General features: G+C 35.6%; 1 protein-coding gene across 3 annotated transcripts in view; it reads right to left on the bottom strand.

Moving 5' to 3' along the window:
- Positions 1 to 12291, bottom strand: part of SMG1 (SMG1 nonsense mediated mRNA decay associated PI3K related kinase) — a 68501-nt gene that overhangs the window by 37985 nt on the left and 18225 nt on the right. For all 3 annotated transcript variants that reach the window (XM_080619780.1, XM_080619782.1, XM_080619781.1), the window contains exons 4-15: positions 11707 to 11843; positions 9464 to 9522; positions 8505 to 8718; positions 7583 to 7708; positions 7416 to 7488; positions 6655 to 6752; positions 4886 to 5059; positions 3628 to 3852; positions 2754 to 2855; positions 2054 to 2323; positions 1375 to 1505; positions 493 to 654 (exon numbers count right to left, since the gene is read on the bottom strand). In XM_080619780.1, the coding sequence (XP_080475906.1) occupies positions 493 to 654; positions 1375 to 1505; positions 2054 to 2323; positions 2754 to 2855; positions 3628 to 3852; positions 4886 to 5059; positions 6655 to 6752; positions 7416 to 7488; positions 7583 to 7708; positions 8505 to 8718; positions 9464 to 9522; positions 11707 to 11843 (1771 nt within the window). The remainder of the gene's footprint in view (positions 1 to 492; positions 655 to 1374; positions 1506 to 2053; positions 2324 to 2753; positions 2856 to 3627; positions 3853 to 4885; positions 5060 to 6654; positions 6753 to 7415; positions 7489 to 7582; positions 7709 to 8504; positions 8719 to 9463; positions 9523 to 11706; positions 11844 to 12291) is intronic.

The raw sequence follows: 12291 nt of genomic DNA, 5'->3' as shown, positions 1-12291 counted from the left end.
CTTCAAAAAACAAAAGTATTAATCACTCCATACAGTTACAGAAAGATACCTTTCAATGTAACTTAAAACTATGTCACTTTACAGATGAGTATTATAGCATAAAAAAGCTTTTGTTTAAAAAATGAGTTAACATTAAAAATACCCCTAACTTTCACAGCATTTAGGTAATAGAAGATTATAACTATTGTAAAAGGGTACTTTCAGTGAGCAAAACCACTTTTTCAGTGAAGTCTGATAGCTTTGCTTTTACTGCATAGATCTTATGATGGTTTCAATTTTTCTAGTCTTCACACATAATAACGAGCAGCTACTTTTTCCACACGTATTTTGTTATCAACTTTTTTTCCAAGGTAAAAAACCACAAACAAACGAAGCCCAAATACTTGAGTGGTTAAAATTTATGCCAGGATGAAAATTATCCTGATTTCCGAATTAAGGCATTCTACTGTGAAGGGGAGGACGACTCCTGATTAGTAAGAAAATGTTGGTTACCTGGTGTCTTGAGTAAGGTTATCCTTCTTAAGCAGTAACCCCAAAAGGTTTAGTATGATTGAGAAATGCTTTTTTGTTGCTGTGGTTACAGTACTTATAACTGCTCCATCAAACAGAGAGGGAGAGGAAGAACTGAGGCTACTGGATATGAAATGGTCGTGCCTGAAAAGGCAAGGAAAAACAGAATATAAACCCACCCCCAGATTAGGGATACTTCCTTACAGTATTGGGGAGAGGAAACAACAACAGCAAACCCCCCCAAAACAAACAAAAAAATCCCAGCAACAGAAGTTAATGTACATCCACACAGTAACCATATCATGTCAAAACCCAAATATTTTAATCACTGGTCTAAAAGAACAAAGCTACAATTTCACATCAGTCCATGCAGCCCAGTAACCCGGTTTTAACTGTGGCTGATACCAAATGATTCGCAAAAAATCATTAAACTCAAGAAATGTACATACAGAGTAACAGCTAAACTAGTTCCCTTACTTTGCCAACATTTTGTAGCAGTAAAGTTCAAAATGTGTTTAAATCTATTGTTTACATTTCATTACCTCTCCTAGATCTCACAGTAAGCAAAATAGTAAATAATCTTTCCTTATTTACTTTCAGTAGAGTTCTCCCTCAGTTCTCTCTATTCAAACACAAGACTTCTAATCTGCCTTTGAATAAAATGCCAAATTTTAAGCCAGGATATGCTTTCTTGGCTGAGATACAGACTCCCTGCAATTAATGAAAGTAAAAACTGATTAGGGAAGTTTGGACAAAAGCTTGACTGTAATAGTCTATTTAAATTAATCCCTCCAACAATATATTTTACTCAGACCAGTCCATCCTATTGCTCTTAAAATACTGATGAATTATTGACCTTCATACCTGGAACAGTGTGAATATAACGTATAGAGTACTGCATACTGGACAGCAGGAAAATGAACTGCTATGTCACCATGAACAATCATCAGATTTTTACTCAGTAGTGCAAACACAGTCGGTGAAAGGGCCCACATCTATAAAACAATTGCAACATAAGCAAAGAAACATAATAAATAGGATCTATTTTTAAATGCAGTTTCCATAACATTAATTATTGTGGTTTGCCTCTTCCCATGGGAAATAATTTAACTCTATTAATTTTCTGGCCTTAATTGTAACTACTTTCTTTCCCTTTTTTAAACACTCTCTTAAAGCAGTTTGTTTTATTTGGAAAGATCTGGAATAAATGTTTTCACATGCCTGATACTAGCAAAGGACCACTAAAAGCTGCTTTCATCTGTCTTGGCTTTCAAAAAGACGTTACTATGACAATCAGACTCAATCCATTAACAACCCCAATAAGATGCTCTTCCCTAAAAACTGTTTTTCATTATGCACCAGTTACAGATACAATCCATGCATTCCATTTCACCTAAGTTTTAATACTGGAAGTTTTTCCATACCTAAGCTAGGAAAAAAAAAACCCAATTAATTTAATTATACATATGTGCACTCATGGTGAAATACATTATGGTATATTTTCAGTAAAAATTGCACAAGCTTTATCTGTAGTTTTACTCACCCCAATTAATGAGTTTTTAGCATTTCCAATAGTACTTAGAGCACTGAGGTCAAAAATAACAACAAACTTTGCATTATCCACATTGAGTATACGCTTCTTGAAAGAGTCATGCTGGATTTCAGAACAGGCCTCAGGAAGATGTAAACTATAGAGAAGACTATTTAGAGCACAGGTCATTTCTCCTAGAATCAACCTGTAAGCAGTCTCCAAAACAGGAATGTTCTTCAGGCTCAGTACAGCTTGGTATACAGCCTGGGCTGCTGCAACAACCTTGAGAATATAAAATAATTACAGTAATAAGTGATAAGCATAAAATCCTAAAATATATTTATCACCAGTGTAGAATTTAAAGTTATGCTTCTTTACCTATAAACAGCCTAATCTGATTTAGTTTTCTGTAATTAAGTACTACTTACTTACAAAAAACTATTAATTACTTTCTGGATCATCCATATAATACACTGAGCATGGAAACCACATCAACTAGGGAATTATCTACCTGGCACGATGGCCAGCTTACCAATTCATTATCAAATCTAAATGCCAAAACCAAGAACTACCTACATCTGCCTTTTCAGAAGTTTCACAGATATCTACCTATGATAAAAAACATATTTAAAATTAACAAAGTTGAACAGCTTAATATATTCTAGGAAATATGCAAAGGCTGTTGTAACACACATGTAGAAGTCACTCTTACCTCTTTCTCCTTATGATAACGAAGAACAAGTAGTTTAGACTCTGGTATAAATAATTTCTCTACAAATGATGAGGGTAGCTTTGTATTAATTTGTTCAACAATCTAGGGATAAAAATCAAAATTGTAAATATTTTTACCTGAATTAATTTTTATTAGAATAGATCATTAAAGACTAATTAAAATACTGCTTTTCTAGCTTGTATACACTACATCTAGGAAAAAAACCCTGCTTCCCAGTAATGCAAGTATCTAGTATCTGCTTTCCCAAATTCACATTTAAATTCACAGAGAATTAGTTCTAATTAATAGTTCCAAACATTAATTCACAGAGAATTAATTATTTTCAGGGTTTAACGGCACACCTGAGGCAAAGTTGCTCTTTTAATTTAGATCCTTGTGGGTTTAAGAGTTTGTGGCCTATACATTCAGAGCTATGTTTTGAAGAAGTCTGATTTTCCAGGTCATGGCATAAGTAGATAAATAGAACATATCAAGCACTAAGATTCTGAAATTCATCAGGTGCTATTATCAACTGCAAAGGCCAGAGAGTGCCACTGTTCAACAGCCAAGCCAGATAAAAAAAAAAACCTCACCACGTACTAAACCAAAACCCCCCAAAAACCCAACCCAAAAAGACAAAATGCTAACACTCAGGCTAAAACTACATGACACTTTATCAACAAGCCAAATGCATAAACGAGCTAGTAGCACAAGCTTTAGAGAAGAGAGTACAAGCATTTAGAAAAGGCATTTCTTGTTTGTGGTCAGGAAGAGTTCTAAATATTTATCTAATACACACAAGAAAAAGCAAGGTTGCTTAGAAAATAGTATTTCCCAATGCAAAAACCCCACAATAATAACAATATGTACAAACCAGTGTCAACAGATTCAGGACTGAAATGATATAATCAGTGCCACAAGTCTGACAATTTTCCATTTGATCTAATCCATATGTGATGACCATGTCACAGTGTATGGTCATGCTTGGATCTAGGCTGCCAAGTAAAACACCAACACACTCATTGGCAGCTGTAAGTACAGCTTCAGAAAAGAACACTTGGTTTGCTGCAGTCACGCATCTCATTACTCTGTACAGAACCTAGAAAATTAAAAACATACCTAAATTAAGCTCCATTAAAAAGAGACAAAGGCTGCATGCTATTTGATTATATTCACATCTATCTGATACCCTGTCCCATAACCTACTCTGCAGCCTGGCAAATTCTGTCAATACAATATTCTAAATAATGCATCATGGCACTACACTTCAGAAGTATAAGACACAACAAACCTTCAATTGTCTGGTTTCCTACTCAGTTAAAGACCTGAAAAGACCTAGAAAAACTAAATTAATTATTCAGAATTCTGTTCAGTTGCAGCTGATGTCAACAGAACTCCTTGTGTAAAAGACAGACTAGTTTTCTTTTGTCACAAGAATCCCCTGCAGATTAGGAGACAAGTTACATAACTCTTTTGGCTTTAATTGGGAAATCCACACACACACTTACCCGAGACTCTGCAAAGGCGTAAGTTCCTGTTGTGCAGCACAGCAGCAACAAGAATTTGACTGCAAGTATTTTTATCTTTTTTTCTTTCTTTTTATTTTATTTTCTCTTATTTAACGTTCACCTCATCTACGGTTTCTTTTACAGAAGTATAGCAGCTACTTAGCATATTATATAATATTTATTCCAAGTTTACACCATCCTATACTATACTTCACAACAGGAGGATTTTGCTATCAGATTTCATAGATACAATTTCAGCATGAACAAGTCCCCTGCATTTTATAAAATCAAACTCATAACATGAATTCAGCTTTTATAGCATCATAGCAATCTGAATAAAGGTAACATTACGGTTACAAAGACATAACAAAAGCATAAGCCTAGCTACGTGAAGTTAAAATGCCTAAAAGTAGTTAGTTTCTGCTATATACTACTCCCATCTACCACTACCGCAATCTATACCTTAATATTTAATAAAAATACATTTGCTCAAAGCTGAGCATATACATATTCACATACGAGTCACAAAACCTAAACAAACTCGACAGTGAATAGCATCATTGTATGGTGATAAGTCATGTCAGCAATAAAAAAAAAAACAGAAAGAAAACCTTGAATTCTTACATCAGTTACATATGCTTCCGTAATTGGTGGTCCTCTAATTGGGCTGAAGCGCTCCCCAATACTCCTCACCACAGTACTGAAAACCCGAAGAAGTGCAGCCAGTTTAGGTAGAGATACTGAAGGAGGAGGAATATCTTCATCTACCGATTCCCCAGAAGCTACATGGCTGAGGTCCTACAGCACAGAAGTTTTCTATTTCAGTACACATCATTAGCAGTTATAATACATGTATAAAAGATCAAAATATGAGACTGAAAATATTTTATCTATTTTCCAGACATATTATAGATATATTTATCCAGTATCTCTAATCATATATATATATATGTATATATATATGAAGATGGGATAGAGTCACACAATGACATTGAGCAAGCCACAGAGCAGTAATAAGATGCTGCTTATTAGTTTACCCACTGAAATGGAGTGCTCAGGCTATATCTTGTAAATTAAAGCACAGACTCATGATGTTCCTGGCCCCCCAGAACATGATCATTCATACTGCTGCACGTACAGTTGTCTGCACACTTTTACCACTCTGCCAAACAATTCCCATCCACAAACCGGAGTGAAAAAGTTCGAGTGGCCATTCCCATCACACTGTTTACATGTAGCTACCTTGATCTGGAGATCATGAGTTTACTGGCAGGCTACTTCATGCCAGCTGGCATCAGTGCCTGGGAACATTCCAGACGTACTGATCTCATTAGTATAGATATAGCCTTGGTCTACCCCAGTGTGGGGTAAACATACACATGGAGGAACCACCTCCTCTATGATCTAAGTTAATATGTGTTACCTTAAAACTCTTCTGTGACTAAGAATACACAAGTTGTCCAGTTCAGCAGAGAAGTTGATAAGCAGCGACTTACTGCCCTGACTAATCACTTTCAACTCTGTGCCTGCAGTCACACACACGTTTCTGTGCGCTTGACAATACCAAAGAGGTCTGTGAATCTTAACTCAAGCTGTACCATCAGAAGCTTTATGTATATATAAGTACATTAATAATATCAAATCATTTATTCTACCTTGAATGAAACAGATTAAGTTGGAAGTACAATTTCACCTATAGGAACTGCATGCTAACACATATAATATAGCATGATGTAGTTAGAAGCATATAAACATATGAGCACCTTAAGAAAAAGGCAACACTCCCCCCTAAAATCCAAAGCTCTTCCTTTAATGCCAGCGTCAGATAAACTTTACACTCTGTTACCTAAGCAAAGGTTACAAAAGTCAAAACAAAGTATGTTAAATCAATATACTTTAGTTTTCTATCAGATCCTGGCTCATTATCTCCTGCACAGTATTATTTGTTACTTTAGTAAAAAGACAAACTTACCATTAATCTCCAGAAGCATTAAAAATCCCTCTCCCCCCAGTAGTCACTATTTCTGAAAAAACTCTGAAGCTGGATGATAAGAGATAACACCAAGGAAAGACTGGGAAATGTCTTTACTGCAGATATTTAAAAGTGAAGGCATTCCTACTTGGTTGGTTTTATTTTTATTATATCACCCTATTCTCAATAAACAATGGCTGAAAGCCTGGCTATGATCCTATGTAAGTAGTTCATGAGGATTCGTGTACAATTGTTATTGTACATGCCTCTAGTATACTTGGTAATTTGATCCTCTTTTCCCCAGGAAAACCATATAATTTTATTTTCTACAAATGCGATACATCCATCAGAATCACAGTTACAGATTTATTAGGAAATCTGCAATAGTTCACTCTGGTATATACCATAAAATCTTGTTTACCTCAGCATAAGCTTCCATATCTTCTAAAAACTGACCCAAGAGTGTGGTGGAAAAAGTAAGATCAGCCACCCAAAAGGGCTCCAAGCTCTGCAGCCATCCTGTGTAAAAAAAACCAGGGCAATTAAAACAGCAGAACAAGGTAACATATGAAAACTAACTTTTAATTGCATATTGGTGAGGTAAAAGCTGCTAAGGTAAGAGAAGGTCATCTGCATCAAAATGTTAACATGTAGTTTTGAAAATAAATTGTATTTCCCTCATTTACCCCTTTGGCAAATTCATTTTGAGGTTCAGTCCTGCCCCACAGCAGTTAAACATTAATGATGGAATCCAGGACTGTGATAAGGAAACAGACTTGCTGTGAATAACTCCAAGACAACTGCTCTAGCTATAGGAAGAAGCTTCTCAACTTCTTAAATGCCAGTACAGTATCTATCACAAAGATTTTCTAGAAGTATATAGGAGAAAATATATTCTTCTACAGAGAATATGTTAAGATCTATAAACTTACTTACAACTGTTAAAAAGTTAACAATGCTTAACTTTAGCCCGAATAAAGCATCCCATTTTTCCAGCTATAGCATAAAATGGCAAATGCAATTATAATAAAAAATTAGGAACAAAATCTCTTGTTACGTAGACAGAAACTCCTTTTGGTTTTATGTTAACTTCTATGTCAGTAGGATCAGACTTGTGTAAGTAAACCCATATCATCTGCAAACCACAGTGTACTACATTAGTGACTCCTTGGCCAAACTTACCAGACACCTGTTGTGTCAAGGAAGGTTTCTGAGTGTGATCTATATGCCACCCAACTAGTATGTCCACTGTGTCCTAGAAAGCAATTTTGAAGAAAGACTTATTACCCAATTTGCTGCACCAACATTTCCATGTGAGAAAGAAGATGCAGAGTAAGAAGTAAGCTTACCCTAAAATTGGTGCTGAAAATGTGTGGGTAGCATCGGGACACCAAAAGGATGCACTTGACACATTTGCACAGTAACTCTGGTGTATCCACATTTTCTAGAATGGACTGCAGGCTGGTCATTACAAGCTAAAAAGTAAAGCAAAGCCACTAGACATTTCACTTCCTTAAAACAACATGTGAAAATGTTACGGTATTAGACACAGATTTATTCAGTGTTGAACACTTTTTAGTGAACTATTTCAACTCATCAGAACCATTGTAATACTCTTTCTGCAGGAAGGAAAAATGTAAAAAGCATAACATATACTGCATGAAAATAAAAATTTAAAGTGGGTATTTGCTTGAAATGCAGCAGAACCAAGTTCTAGTGCTGGGGACACAGACCAACCAGTTAAGTTCCTGCTTCTCCTGCTGAAGCTTTTTGGCTCTGTAAAGTATTATTAGTTATTCAATTGGAGCACAGACCTGGACCTAGTTGTTCTACATACAAAATAACAGATCCTAGAACTTGAACCAGGGGACCAGATGTGTCTGCACCCATCCTACTCCCTCTCAGATCTGAATCCAATTCAAGTTAGAAATTGTAAGTAAGAGGTAGTACAAAGCAATTATCAGGTTGGGGTTTGTGCACCATTCTACCAGAATTCTCTTTTTGGTCTCAACAAGACTCTTCCTCTTAAATTTGCAATATATACCAAAAAGTTGCATCAAAATATATGTTGTCCTACAAACACCTGACATTCCTTTCTAATGTTATCAGAACCAAAGAATCCCATGCAGTCAGAAAGTTCCCTCTCAGCTGTAATTATATTTACACATTATGTCAATACAGCATTACTTATCACTCATTCCAATTAAAAAGTTGATTCAAGCCTTGCACTGGAAAAATCACTAATAATCCTTTTTTAACTTGTAGTCTTACCTGCATTAAAGACGAAAAGGCTTTCTTTTCTCCTACAGTCTCTAGTGCTTTGTAGGTTGCACACAAATAAAGAAGTTTAACTTCATCTTTTGTGGATGAGCTGAATTTGCTAAAAATCCATTTAAAGATCTTCTCAGCCTCATAGCTCAGAGAAGCACAAAGAAGTCCAAGACAGCAAGCTCCTTCCTGTCTCAGTTCTTGCAGCAATTTGCTACTGTATTTTGGGAGAGAAAAAACAAGTGGAATCTCCAGACATGACAGCAGAATAAACAATGAACAAATTAGAACATTTCTAAAGCAGAAAAATATATGCATGAATGGAGCTGCTTCTCTCCTACCTAATGGCAGCAGCAATGAAGCTAAAATAAAAATTAATAATCTGAAAAATCCTGTCAAATAATTATTTCTATGGAATGAAGCAACTTGAATAAAATACACAATGAATAGGCTATTCTACTTCAAACACACTATCCAAAGAGGAAAATTCTTAACAAACGTATGACTTTGGGTAGTAACATTGAACACCAAAAAGCTCCCCCCAACACCTGAGCTCCCTCTACATATGCATTTAGTTGTATAGAAACCAATTAGATCAGGTTGTAAAAAACTGAAATTCAATTTGCAAGCTAGACAACTACAGCAGCCTACTATTACAGCCAGGTGACTAAACATAGCTGAGACAGACTTAGTATTACCTACAACATGAAAACCACAGGTGTGCATTCAAATTCTCTTGTGTTACGCATACTCTAGACAGTCTTGACAGTATTGCTGATATGCCTAAGAGAGTCTTAACTCTCTCGCAGTTCTGTCCTGTTACTGCAATGTCACATCCATGCAAAATTAGTGAATGAATTTCTTTCAACTTTTCCTCCTTCCATTCCATTTCTATATTGAAATACAAACCTAACACTGTCATTATTTTTCCTCTTCAGAAAAGCCTTGTTTTTCCAGCTTACCTTTCATTGAGTACATCATGAATGGCAGTCAGGATATTATCCAGTTGTTTAACTAGTACCTATGAGATACATAAAAGCCATAAGCATAATAATGGCACGATAACTTCTGCAAACTAGATACTCTTTACATCCATGTTAGTGTTTGCTAATAGAATGCTATTATGCTTTCCATGGCCACTGCAGACTAGGATGAACCATATTAAGCAATACTGCAATATTATCCCACATGTTGTATTTTATATTTATTTACAGTAGCCACAAAAATACACTGGCAGCCTGCTATCAGGGTTTGCTCTATGTTTAGTTCTTCCTGATAACATTACATTACAAATATAAAATTCACAGCTCATCAGTAGCATCTATTGAAGACCTAGTCTCCTATACTAATAGCCAATTGAGTCAGCTAAATATTTAATTCATCAGATAATACTATCTGAAGCAGTAAAATTCTCCTTAGGCAAACCTGAATTTCAGAAAATGGATTATTATTTAGGAGGATGAAACATTATTGATGAACCAGTGCTTCTCAGCAAACATAACCAGAAATACTTGTTTTCCTAACATGCAGTAAAAAACACCTCTCCACATTAGTGAGTTGAGTTGCAAAACAATACATGAGCTGCAACTGTTTAAGATATTAACAACAAGCTTTCTTGACAAGTTAATAAAAAGGTTTGTTCTCTTTTCTTCAACAAGATAACATCTACTGTGTTAAAAGATTCATATCTAGTTTTAGTTGCTAAGTTTTGAGCAACATCACCCTTTTGCAGGGGGTAGGAGGGGCAGGTTGGAAAGAAGTCCACATACTTGGCCCCTCACAACTCACAAGGACATTTTAAAAATGTGCCTGGTATCCACAAAAGAGACAAGAGAAGTACCTATACAATTTAGAAGCTGGAGCACGATGCCATTACATGACAATGACAATGCCACTGCCTAGTGACTTTTACTACTTCACTTCGTTGAATACACATTTCAACCCTGAGAATGAAGGGAACTCAAGCTACACTTTATAGTGTCAAGAATTGCAGGAGCTACTGCTATTTTCTACTGCTATTATTATAGTCCATTATAGTTTTAGGCTTGACATGATGGCTATTACTTGGCATCTGATCTTATTCTCATTACCAAACTGGAAGAAGTTTAAAGAAAAATTTCTCAGTGACAAACTTCTAGCATTCTGACCATTAACAAAGATTGCTCCCACTGAGTTACAACATACTGGAATTACTATTCTAATATCTGAGATACCAATAAACCTAAATAAAAACAGGGAACACATTTACTTCACAGTACTAACTTGTACTTGTGCTAACAAGGATTTTGTTGCACAGGAAAGCTGAAGTATTAGCTGGGCTTGCACATGGTCTGCTTATACCTAGGTGCACAGAATATAAAAGTCTCGGTATTTGATTATCATGCCTTTGGAAAAAGAGCACAATTAACACTGGTTAATCAATATATAATGACAGAATGAACCAACTTCTTATAAATATGGATAGACATATTATCCACAACTGAAAAATCACAGCACTGCCAGTAAATGAGTGGCAGGGTATTAAACTATCACTTCCTGCCTTTTCAATACTTGGAGAATTCCTAAGCTCTCCAAAACAGTGGGGGTAAAATGTGTCAGACAAAATAAATACTTCATTCAAGTAGTGTAAAAACATATATCCACAGCAGGATACTCTCCCCCCACCCAACCCTTAAGAAACACTTGAGGATATTAGATCAACAACCCATTAAAAATAACAAAGATGTAATGAAAACAGACTCATTTTGTTCTCCCCCATAAAAGGAAGTCCACATACAAAGGTGTTCAGCTAGGAAGCTGAATAACTCTAAGATGAGCTATTCACAAGACTATTTAAATATCTGCATATTTTTAAATTGAAGTACAGAAACAGTTCTTGAACAAGACAACACATTTTATTAGTTTTCTATTTCCTTGCTGAAGGATCCAGAGGATATTGCTAAGACCAGTCAAAACCCCCACATGCATACCATATTTATTCCTACAGCTCATGCACTCAGTAATTTGCTTTAAGGCAATATGTTGTAAGAAATCAAGCAAAAAAAAAAATTTCCTCAATGCCAGAAAACGGACATGAAATCCAGGAATATGCCTTGTTATGGAAGGAAATTCTTCATGTAAGATATTCCTCACAAACATATCCCCATACATAGATTTTTAAAAAGACAGCTTTATAAAACGAGTGCTATGGGAAAGGAGAAGTTACCAGTTTGTTTTCTGGTTGCTGAATGAATTCTTTCAGTTGCTTTACAGTAGCCAGTCTTCGGTCTCTGTCGTCTTCCCGAGTAATCCTCCGAAGAAGATTTGACAGTCGAGACTCGTCAGAATAAGACAACGATCGCTCTGAAAAAGAAAAGGCATTTCTTTCTCTGCAGCACCTGATCAGTAAGACCTGTATTGTCTGAAATACGTATTTCTGCAATTGAAAAGTCATAATTGGAGAAAAAAAGGCAAAAAGATAAAACCTGGTTTATTTTAAAGCTAATACAAGGATTAAATGTAAAATCTAATTTAGCTACCTAAATGTTTAATTTCTTCCAGCGGACTCTCCCGTACCTGGGTAGAACTCATTCAGAACTAAGCAGAACTGTTTTACTTCTACACAAACCCCTGGATTTAGTTCCCTTAGGTACCAATTACAATGAATTCATATGAATAATTAATTTCCCTAATTTGCAAAAAGGAAAAAAGTTTCTGTTGGAAGTTTAACATTGGATGTTCCATGATGATTGAAATTACAGGATTCATGGAACACAATGAGACTTTCTTAGTCACCATGACTCTTATACGA

Source organism: Psittacula echo (genome assembly GCF_963264785.1).
Source record: "Psittacula echo genome assembly, chromosome: 5".
Lineage (NCBI taxonomy): Eukaryota > Metazoa > Chordata > Aves > Psittaciformes > Psittacidae > Psittacula > Psittacula echo.
This window is presented reverse-complemented; position numbering and strand designations above follow the sequence as displayed.